The sequence below is a fragment of the Myotis myotis genome, unplaced genomic scaffold (genome assembly GCF_014108235.1).
Source record: "Myotis myotis isolate mMyoMyo1 unplaced genomic scaffold, mMyoMyo1.p scaffold_m19_p_5, whole genome shotgun sequence".
NCBI classification, from domain to species: Eukaryota; Metazoa; Chordata; class Mammalia; order Chiroptera; family Vespertilionidae; genus Myotis; species Myotis myotis.
This window is the reverse complement of record NW_023416357.1, coordinates 49501029-49513158: the sequence shown is the minus strand read 5'-3', so window position 1 is coordinate 49513158 and position 12130 is coordinate 49501029. Positions and strand designations below refer to the sequence as shown.

Sequence of the window (12130 nt, the reverse complement as noted above, 5' to 3'; positions counted from 1 at the left end):
AGCATTGGCAGGTAGGAAGTATTGGAAGCCAGAGACAGGGAGCCGTTGCGGAGGCCTGTCAGGAGAAAGGCAGTGCGGAGAGGAGGTTTGGAAGATTGGAATGAATTGAGGACGGAATGATTCCAGACAGGGAAACCATCTCGGGCAGGAAGCTGATAAGGACCCGAATGATAGAGCCGCCTGGGAAACAGACAAGAAAGTGTGAACCTGAGAAACATTTTGAGGGAAGGAATTATGGGACTTGGTAATAGATTAGATTAAAAGAAGGAAAAGGCAAAGATAACAGTACAGTTTCTGGCCTGGGAGAGGAAGAAAGATACACAGAAGAATGAAACCAAACCCCTAACGGTGTGAAGGCTGAAGTACTTCTCAGTTCCCTGCTGGATTTCTAGAAAACAGAACACAACACTGTCTGAAAGCACAGGCAGTCACATCCCTGCACGTGTTTTCAATTAAATGGCATGAGACTAAACAATTTTAAGAATTTTTGAACATAGATGTAAAATGCTGCGTTCATCATGCCATGTCCAGTTTTCAAGTGGTCAGAAAAAAAGTCCCAAACTTAATTATAAGGGGAGGATGTCAACCATGCTGAAATTAATTTCTTTTTAAATCTCACATTGTTCAAAGAAACCATGAGCAGTACTCTGGTCACCTTCATTAAAATTCCCTACATTAAATCTGGCATTTACAGTTTCACATTCAGCAGCCAGCTAGAAATCACACATTTTCAAATTCGGAGCAGAAATTAGTTTTAGATTTATTTGCTTCCTTTCCAAATGTGTTAGTGCCCAAGGGCTCTGACAACAGCACGCTTTGTTTTACAAAGAAAAAAAAGTACTGCGTTTTGTTTTTTTAAAAAAGAAGAAGAAGAAGCACGATTTCTTTTTTCTTTACAAAAAACCTGCCTGCTTTCATTTTCCCAGGTGACATTTACAAAGAGGAAATTCGGGCTGATGAAGAAGGCGTATGAGCTGAGCGTGCTGTGTGACTGTGAGATCGCGCTGATCATCTTCAACAGCACCAACAAGCTGTTCCAGTACGCCAGCACCGACATGGACAAGGTGCTGCTCAAGTACACGGAGTACAACGAGCCCCACGAGAGCCGGACAAACTCAGACATCGTGGAGGTGAGAGCGCGTGCGCGGTTGCTGAGCTCCGAACTTCGGAGGCAGAGACATGAGTTGCTTGGACCCCACCATTCCTCCTCCCCCCCCCCCCCCCCCCCCCGCCACACACACACACAAGCACAAATACAACCTTCCTTTTCCTATGATTTGATATTCCCACAGGTGCACCCAGCGTTATCACCCCAACTAATACTCCACCCTTTCTTCCCCCCTCAAAATTCAAGTTAGAATTCAAGTTGAATTCAAGTTGAATCTGGTCCTTGCCAGAAATCAGGCAGCGGTATCCAATTATTGGCCTCATCCTTCATGAGTTATCATGGTCCACTGCTAAGTCAGGACAGCAGATTGGGAACAGCGGCCAGGGGATGGCTCACCCACATTTTGGATGACTTCTCATCATTTCTTTTAAGTATAGACTAGTTTCCCAGCATAGTAATGGACAGGAGACAGCTGATTATTGATGTTTCTCTCTTGCATTGATGTTTCTTTCTCTCTCATCCCTTCCTCTCTCTCTAAAATCAATAAAAACATATTTTAATAAATAAATCTCAAAAAAGTTTTAGATTTGTTAACATAAGTACCACTGCCATACAATTTTAAGTGTTCTTGCATGTAGCCTATTTTAATACAGTACCCTTCATAAGCAGTGAATAGTAAACCAAAAAGGAAGAGATGCAGGGAGGACCATCCTCATCTGTTTATTTTTCTTAACTAACTATCTATTCATGGTTGCCTAGATTGTGACTGCTTTCCCAGAACTAAGAGAAAATTAACAAAGGGTTCAAAAGTATGTCGTCAGGGTCAGCTTGCCAGATTCAATTCATTCTTGCTTAGATTGGTTCCGTATTATGAAAAAATTCAGTATTAACCCTGATCAAATTAATCTGCCTCTCACATACGTCTTCACTTTATTTGTTATAATTGTCTAAGACTGTTTGCTTTTATTGTGAAATTTTGTAAAGTATTATACTGATCAATTTTTTAAAATTATTCTTTTTTTTTAATAAACATTTTTTTTTTATTTTTCACAGAGAGGAAGGGAGAGGGATAGAGAGCCAGAAACATCGATGAGAGAGAAACATCCATCAGCTGCCTCCTGCACGCCCCCATACTGGGGATGTGCCCGCAACCAAGGTACATGCCCTTGGCCGGAATCGAACCTGGGACCTTTCAGTCCACAGGCCAATGCTCTATCCACTGAGCCAAACTGGTCAGGGCTATACTGATCAATTTTTAAAAAATTGTGCCTAATAAGACAAGCAAATAATTTCAGAGAAACAAAAGTGAGTGATAACTAGGCCTAATGTGGTATGTGTTTAAAATACTTTCAGATTTGCATTACTGCAAATTGTTTTAGTTTTTCATTCACTGATCATTTACATTGTGTGTTTGCTTCAATCTTAAAATTTAAGATCATTTATAAAACTTATGTATTGTGTATTTCAGATAATATTTTATTCATGTGCGCACTTAATATGAAAATATATAAAGAAACATGAATATGAACAGCACTAGTCAGTTGTCAAATCTCATAGGTGCTTTCATGTGTGTGTGTGTGTGTGTGTGTGTGTGTGTGTATGTGTGTGTGTTGATCTGTCTGTCAGTCTATTCCTGCTCATACACTTTTAACATAAGCTCCAAACACAAAACAACTCTATACTCAAAACTTCATCTCATTTCCAAAATCATTACAACAAACATTTCAGGGCAACAAAAAAATCTGATTTGGAATTTGTCATTAGACTTAAACTGTTCCAGTCCTTAACATGATGTGAAATGTGGAAGAACCGTATTAAACTTGTCGAAAATGTGTCAACTTTTAAAATTTACTTTCTTAAAGGAGTTTAAAATCTGGAAAACTCATCTGCTGAGGGGTTTGCTCAACAATATCCTATGTGACTTTAAGACAACTAAAACTTCACCCACTGTGTAGACTTTCATAATCTTGGACAGATGAGTGCCTGAGCCAGACTTCTCTACAGGCCGTGAGAAGAACACTGGGTAGAAAATCAGAGAGCTTGCATTTGAACCTTTGTCTTGCACAGTCTTACTATGTGACAAGTTAGCTACTTCTCTGGCTGAAGTTTTCTCATCTAAAATATAAAGGCATTGAATTGAAAGTCCTTTATGACATAATTCTTTAAAAAGTGGTGTTTTTAAAAAAGAGTAAAGAAACAGCCCTATTATCTTACAGTTAATATATTAAAGCTCTGAATCTCTCCAAAAGACACTAGGGGGTTCCTAGACTAAATCTGAAGATTCCATCGCTTGATTCTTTGGATGAAATAACAAGTCTAACACGTGTATGTCTGTCCTGCTCAACTACAGGAATCGCACATTCTTCACCTAATTGCCTTTTCCACACGGTAGCAATGACAGAGATGATGGAGAAAGTAGAGTGGGATGCCATAAACTCAAGAATGTACGCCACCTCCACGTAGAGTCTTTTTCAAGTGTGGTTCATTGAAACCAGTATGCCTGAGATTCTTGGTGGAGAAGAGGGGATCTGAGTAGGAATCTGCATTTATAACACGTTTTTCAACAATTCTTATACACAGTAAGTTGGAACACCTCCACAGCACTAGACATAAGTTGTGTTGAAGGCCAAAGAAACTGTGATACATCAGGGACGTGAGGAATCTGCTTTTAGAAGGGAGCGAACATGAAGTGGAGAGTTAAGGTACTACTCCTGGGTAAAATTTTAAATCCTATTTATTTTAATTTAATGGAATACATTTAACTGAGTAAATTTAATGAGGAACATAATATGTTTCATGAAGGGTCATTAGTTTTATATTTCCCATTTGGACCATTACCCCTCTCCCTTAACCCTCTGAAAACAGTTTACTCGCCAGAAAAAGGGATTGGCGGGGAGAGAGAAATAATACGATTCCCAGCATCTAGACTGAAATATAAATTTCTGGGCCATACCAGAGTAGTGTTGCAGGGTCACAGGAAATTGTACAGTGCGTGGGTGTTGAAAAAGATTCCTTCTTATAGCAAAAAAGCTCTGCGTAATTATCATGTCTCTGCTTGATAATTAGCACTGCCGTTACAATGGCACAAAGACTTATAAAGACTTAACAGACAGACTGAAAGAGGTTTTTTTATGATCGTATTATAATGCAGCTTGAATATCTGCTCAGATACAATATATAAATATGCCAGATTTCATAAATGTGTTAAATTTTTAATCCACTGGTTTAAAAAAGTTAGTGTGAAAAGCATTTCCTTTGAAGAAAGTCCATTTTATTTAACTCTGTGACTGGATATTTACCCCAACTGCTAGTTTGTGAGGCTGTTGAAATTCAATAGGGATTCTGATGGTATTAAGGAACTGCCCCCTTCATGTCTTCCAGCTGCCTAGCCCCACTCCTGGTTCTCTTACCTGCCTTCCCACCCTCCCAGCTGATGTTGGGCTCGATGCCTGGAAGAAGGTGTGGTGCTGAGCACTCCAGGGTGACCCGAAGAGTGCAGGTCCACAGGACATGCTTCCAGGCCATTCCTTCACTTAGCAACAATTTAGCAAACACCAGCAAAAGACAGGCATTCTTGTTAAGGATATAAAACATATATAAAAATCAGCTTAGGAACAAGTAGAGGGCAAAGGAGCAATAACCTCATTCAAATAGTACAAGCTACTGAAAGGAAGGCATAAGCAAAACAATTTATCAAAACTTTTATTCAGACGGGTCGGTGATCACCAGATCATTCCAGGTCATCCTTAGAGTCCCAGGAGTCCCAGACAGGGACACATCCAGCACATGTTTTCAACCCACCTCTCAGGGGCTCAGTGATTGTGAGCTGCTTATCTAGTCTGGCCAGTAGTCGAGTGACAGTGTGGAAGGGAAGTAAATCATGAGGTCCGCTGCTACTCTCAGGAAATCAAAAAGGCAGATGTAACTCTGGTAGAAGGAACCTTTGATTCACAACTATCTCAGTAGAAAATTACTAGCTTTTAAAAAAAAATGCTCACCCGAAGATATGCTTTTATTGATTTTAGGGAGGCAGGGAGGGAGGGAGAGAGAGAGAGAGAGAGAGAGAGAGAGAGAGAGAGAGAGAGAAAAATAGAGAGAGAGAGAGAGAGAAACATTGATGTGGGAGAGAAACATCTATCAACTGCCTCCCATTCTCATCCCGACCAGGATCAAACCTGAAACCTTTTGGTGTACACAACAATGCTCCAACTAAATGAGCCCCTGGCCAGGGCATTGGGCACTTTTTTGTTTTTTGAGGGGGTTGGGGGAGCTTTAATGCAAGAATATTCAAAAAAAGTATAGAGTGTAGAGTGTGGAGGAAAGATTAAGAGATGATATTTACATGAAACTTTATTTTCTGTCACCTGAATCCTCTTTGAACTTAAAGAATTCTATTTACATGAAAACAGTTGTTCCAGCAAAAAAATTTCTTACATAGTAATAATTAAGGCCTGAATTGGAATAGGCAAGGCCTTAAAATAGCTTATAAACTTCATTGTTTCACAGTGCTACTGGAGGTTATCAGTAAGCTACCTAGTTTGATTTTTGTTGAAAAGCAAATGCAGCAAATTGTGGAATTGGATTTTTTTTTTAACAAACTCTATATTATAAAATTTGGAGGTAGGTGTAAAATATGAAAATGTATCTGTTTAACTTGAGTTCTCATATATAAAATTATGTTTATGCATGCTTTGTGGATGGCTAGAACACACTTTTCTTAAAGAAAAGGCACATTGGCTTAGTTGATCATTTGTTGAATTTTCATTCTTCCATGCATTCACTCACTGAACAAAGAGTGGCTGAATTCCTACCATGTGCTATGTGCCATGGAATGCCTGGAGATGTAGACATAAACACTAAACACAGCCCCTTCAAGGACTCTTGGTCCTGAAGATTGCTCACAAGGCCACGCAGGGTCTGGCCCCTGTGTTTCTCTTCCCCACCAGCCTCACCTTTTGCTGTTCCCCTGCAGACAACTCCTCCCCCGACCCTCATCCCATACTTAAGCCACCTAAACATGTTTATATCCCTCTACTTCTCTAAACCCTATTTGTTTTGTCTTCAACATTCCTTTCTAGGCCTTTCTTGGCTTTTCTTTATCATCCGGTCAAGTCAGGTCCCAGTTTATACTTTTAGATAGCTGTCCTTGAACTACCCTCCAACTTGTGTAGATCCTTTTCCTACATTGCAGTCATAATCTGCTCTATTTTCCCCATCAAACACTCATGAGGCTGTTACCCAGTTGCCTGATTCATACTAGATTTTAAACTCCTCGAAGGCAGGGCTTACTGTGAGGTCTAGAAAGCGTTAAGCCCTCAGAATATAATTGGAGACTAAATAAACAGGGTGAGACACATAATGGGATCTATCCAAATGATAATCATATGGCACAATGTCACTCATCTAAAATATGAAAAATGTTTTATAGCGCCAATGAAATAGTTCATTAAAATTGGATAAATTTTCATAGCCAGCACTATCAAAAAACTAAAATAATCTAGATCTGTGCTATCTGATATAGAAGTCACTAACCACGTGTGGCTATTCACATTTAAAGGAATTAAAAGGAGATAAAACACCTAATTCAGTTTCTCAGTTGCACCAGCCACATTTCAAGTGCTCAATAGCCGCATGTGGCTGGTGACTAACGAATGGGACCGGATGTAGAGTGCATGGATAGTCACAGAAAGTTCTGTGGGACAGCACTTTCTTGATTGAAATGTGAAAAGGGAGGCATTTAAAGTGTGTTCTCCAGTTAACAGCAAGGTTAATTCTTCAATTTAAAATTTGAGGAGCGCATTTCACAGATGAAGAACTGTGCAGAATCCAGAGCATAAAAGTTTCCTTTGATACACACCAATTTGGAACTAAACACTCACTGTAAAACTAAGAGCACCTTTTACCCCTAAACCAATAACCACAGAGTCAATCAGTAAACTTACTGCCTGGTCAGAGAACCCTTGCAAGTCATCCAGGCTGACAGGGAGCGCTAACCAGCTAACCACGTACACTAGGTAATGCGTGCTGTTTTTTTAAAATGAAGCTTGGGAACGGAAAGATGGTAGGTCTTTCATGTTACTATTTTAAATTCACTTGAAGTGATGTGGGCCAGACTTAATTTTATAATTAGCAAATTGATTTTTTTTTAAGCAACTTTTTCTTTATAAAGGAACTTAGAAAAATAATATCTCGATAAACCCTTAAAATCCTTCGTTGGTTACTATGCAATATAATTAAAATAGTTCTTATTGTGAGTAGCTAAGTATTGCTGCCCTACCCTCTAATAAAGAAAATATATAATTGTTTTTCAATAGTTAGTATTGAAAAATGAAAAAAGGATTAGTACATTCCATAAAGATTTAAATCTTCAGTGTGGAGACTACCCAGAAAAAAAGGGGGAAAAGTGATTTTGTAAAAGGTTTTGCATATTTCTTCTAAATTATAATGCTCACTTTTGTTTACATATATTTAAAAGCCTTTTACTAATAACTATAAATCATATTTATATTTTATCCCCTAAATTTAAAAGAAATGGGTCTAAAAATGTATTCATATTTTTCATAACTACCACAATAGTTTTTTATATATCAAATTTTTATATATCCGATTGGAAGATCCATTTTTTTTAAATAATGATTTTGCTTAATTTGCATATGCTTTGTAAACATGAAAAGCTGCTTCACATCTCATTTATTTTTTTTAAATCATTGTTGAACAAATACAGTGCATGTTAGATTTCTTAAGTTATATGTACAAAGCAGTAAAACTGAATGTTCTCTCATCTCTGTTATTGCACAACTATAACGGTTTATATGCATTAGTATCAACACAGAGTCAGCAGAAAATTATTTAATAAAGTAGGAGCAGAAAAGACAATAGGTTTTAAAATACAGCTTTTTTGTCAGTAATGTAACTTCCTTATAATTATTAATCATCACCCTTTTATCATCATTATTATTTTATACAAACTTTCTTAACTGGAGCAAGCCAAGTCCTCATGTTCTTTTTTCCCTCAATATCTGAAAGTGAAAGGAGGAGAATATGTATCCTGGATCCTAATCGTCCATTTGTAACGATATTTCCAGATTCCGCAGCATGTGGAACTTGATGTTGGACAGCATGCTTGAATCAAAGGTTGCATTCTAGCCATTGACAGCACCTAAGTAACAGTTACATTGTTGGGCTTTAAAAGGTACAAATCAGATATCAAGGAGTAGGACATCCTTACTTCCTCAGGAATTACTGAATATATCTATGTGAAACATTCCAAAGGGAAGTTTCAGGAATATTCCGAAGTCCTGCCTAGACTTGGAATTAAAGATGATGAGTCTTTTAATCAAAGGATGTTTATTATTTCAGTTATCTCACTGCAGTTTTTAAACATTATTATTATAAATCTATTTCCCTTCTCTGAAGGACATGTTGATGTTTTACTTATCTCTATTAACTCCAACTGCCAGCTCAATGTATAAAACATTATAGAAATTCAATAAATATTTTCTATAACATACATATACACATATATGTATGTATACTTAAATGTGTACTGAAACATATACATACATATGTAAAGAAACAACTCACTAATGATCATTATTGAAATTTACCATATTTTCTTTGTTGAAGTCAGATATGTTCTAATATTAATAAAAGTGAGAATATTTCAAGGGAACCAGAGATGAATAGAGGTTGTTGCTGTGTAAGAAAAGAAAAAAAAAAAACACAATATTTATAGGAGACTACATAGAAATATTGCTTGTAGTCCTAGTGGAAAGTAAAAGACTTTTGAACCAGCATGCTTTGGTTGATTCCTAGGGGGGATTGGGGCGGGGGGGGAAGCAACTTGTTAGTCCTTTGGCCAGGATCTGACAAGAGTGGTCCGTGCGTCTCAGATGAATGCCTCTGGCCCAGTCGGAACCCCTGGGGTCTCTGGCTGAAAGGCTGGTTCTGACCAGTGGATCTGGGGCAGAGCCCCTAAGTCTGATTCTGACCGGCTCCCAGGTGATGCTGAAGATGCTCGTCTGTGAACCAAATTTGAGTAGCAAGGATCTGGACTTCCTTTCCCACACATCTGCTTTCTCCAGCATGGAGTTCCAAAGTACATTTTGAACGTTTCTTTTTTTTGTTGCTTTACTGAGGGTTAGAATCATGCCATCAAATAAATTTAAAAAACAACTGGCCTTTGATGAAACTAGTTCGTGGAGGCAGGTGTGTGAGGTTTGGGGAAGTACACTATAAAAAGCCTGGCATTGCTCCATGAGGTGAGACACTCCGCCATGAGCACCACGTCGCCTGGTCCCCTCTCTGTGAGTGCCCGTCAGTTGGCAGTGGCTGCATGGAGCACCTGTTGAAGACTCGGAGACCAGACTTGGAGGGCAGTGGTAGGCGATTGGTTAGGGGAGTGTGCCAGGGCTGCGGCAGCTATGTTTTCCTCGCTAGCCTCAGTCAAAGTATTTCATGGGACATTCTGGGAAAAGACTTCAGACGCCATCATTAACGGGACTGTAATTAGGCAAATACCGCATATGTATACAACAGATTGGGCGGATAGATTATATTATTGGAAATATATCTCATTTTACTGAGCGCTATTTGGCATATTATCCAGTCATGTCTCAGCGGCATTTAGTGTAGTCTTTGTTACCCTGAAATTTAGCGTCTCATGGAAGTTCTGAATAAGGAGAAAAAAAAAAAAAAGTCCCTGTCAATTATTTCTAAAGGTCATAGAGTTAATGACTAGCTGGGAGGTTAATTAGAATCTGAAAGCCTCTTCATATCAATTAAATCTCTTACCTTTATGTTTTCGTAAATAAACTCAGTAACTACTTAGAGTTACTGTTTTAGGGTAAGAAACGCTGTAAACAGTAAACTGTACAATGGGTACTTGGGCTTTTATCTGACATCCAGATAAAAACACGGTTACAAAAAAAAAACTGATATATGAATTAATAATAGTAATCTTATTTCAGGATTTCTGAACTAGATGCTTTAGTTTTCAAAATAGTATGCAAATTACTCCTTAGTCATAAACAAGGGCCACCACTAGGACCTTGAGAAAACCATTTCAGAGAGAAAAACTAAGGTCAGCGTTACCCTGAGAATGAGCTTCTAATCTAAAGTCCGCTCCCGTCTCGGTGCCTTTTTAGTTTCAAGGTTACTGTGCACACTGAAAATAAGTGATACATTGAATGCCTGTGGCCTGAAAATTACAAACCCAGTCTCTATGTCATGCGCACTCTCTTTGGATAATATAACCAACTTTCAGATGAAATGATACAGATCTGTTCTGATAAGTACGGTAGCCATTAGCTGCATGACGTAGCTATTAAAAATGAGAACTAATTGCAATTAAACAAAATTAAAAGTTCCATTCCTTGGTCTCACTGGCCACATTTCAAGTGCTCGATTGGTCAGGACAGGTATAGGAATGTTCTTGACCCCAGAAACCTTCTATGGGGCAGCATCTGACATACGGGGTAAAAGTGGCGAATCTAGTGCTCTTGCTCACTGCGGAGACGAGCATGATGGATACAACCTAAAAGGCACATAAACCGGAGAGGATGCTTGCAGCCATGTCATCCTTCGTTCCTCTAGCAGGCATCTATTGCAGGCCCACTGTGTGGCAGGCCATGGAAACACTGTCAGGAAAGCTGCCACTCAGTCAGTGTTTACTCCCAGGAACAGGCTATTAATTAAATATGATTTTGTGGAGCGAGATGAGAAAATGGAGAGAACCCTAAAGGTGGAATTACCCTGAGGAAGAAGGAAAAAGGGAGGCAGAGGCAGGCAAGAAGAGGCATAGGGGAGCAGAGACAACTTGATCATTTCTGGACTTCCCCAAGGAGAGGAAAAGAGCACCCACGCACAGATTTCTTGTGACTTATCCTAAGTAGGCATGCGAGGAATGTTATCTTCATCTAGGTCTCAGGACTAGGTTCTCCTGACGTGCGGGCTTCTGAATTAAGTTCATGTGGGGGGAAAGCCACAGAATGATTTTGCTAAAGAATGTTGAAGCATTCATTGTCATGAGAGTCCACCTTGTGGATTTTATGCTGAGGAAATAGATCCTTAAAAGCCCCACAAATTTGGAGAGAAATTAAATTCTAGTTATAGCAACACCACACACCAGCTCTCTACCCTGGGGCAAGTTATTTAACCTCCCTGGGCCTCAGGTTCCTCCTCTGAGTTACTATTGTCCCCCCGACCCTGTCTTCCTCACAGGGTTGTTGTGATTATCACACGCTATAAAAGATGCCAGAACCCATTGTAAACTGTTAAGTTGTATAAGGTGCTTTTACTTTCAACATTAAGGGAAAAGTTCGGGCAATAAAAGCTCCAAAAGAGAGAGGAGCAGCAATTTCTTAATTTGGGAGTAATCATATAAACATTTTGTATTCATAAGTATTTGTTTAATACATAAATATAGTGTTCTGATACAAATAACTATTACATGCTATGTACATAAGACGATCTAAAGGCCAGTGGGTTGATTTTCTTTTCCATAAGCATTTATGTATGCGAGGCATTGTGCCGAGCGCATGGGAAATGCCGCAGCGATTACGGCACGTCCACTGCCCTCCAGGGCCAATGGTCCAGGGTGGACAAAACACACACAGGATTTGTTCTGTCATTCAGCAGAAATTGATGAACACCAAGACCATGTGCCAAACATTGTGCTAGTTCCTGGTGATGCATCTGTGACTAGCTGACCCACCAGTCTGAACCACAGTGAGACAGAGTATAGTGGGATAAAGGGGGTGAGAGTGAGTACAGCCCTGAGCACCTGCAAACATCTCATTGTGGATTATATTTGGAAGCATAACTTTGAATGATTAGTAGAGTAAGTTGATAGCCAAGCCAATCTGCAAGTCATTTGTTCCATTGAAAGTAAAAGTGAGACTAATAAAAGTAATGAAATATGGACATATAAATGCATATTTATGTGCACATGCATATAAATGTATGTGTAAACATGTATGTGTAATATATATGCAGCAGCCTTTTATTTTTATTTCCCATTGC

General features: G+C 39.0%; 1 protein-coding gene across 12 annotated transcripts in view; it reads left to right on the top strand.

Annotated features, from left to right (window-relative positions):
• MEF2C (myocyte enhancer factor 2C) overlaps window positions 1-12130 on the top strand; it is a 158987-nt gene that overhangs the window by 86319 nt on the left and 60538 nt on the right. For all 12 annotated transcript variants that reach the window (XM_036308177.1, XM_036308182.1, XM_036308180.1 and 9 more), the window contains one exon: window positions 927-1130. In XM_036308177.1, the coding sequence (XP_036164070.1) occupies window positions 927-1130 (204 nt within the window). The remainder of the gene's footprint in view (window positions 1-926; window positions 1131-12130) is intronic.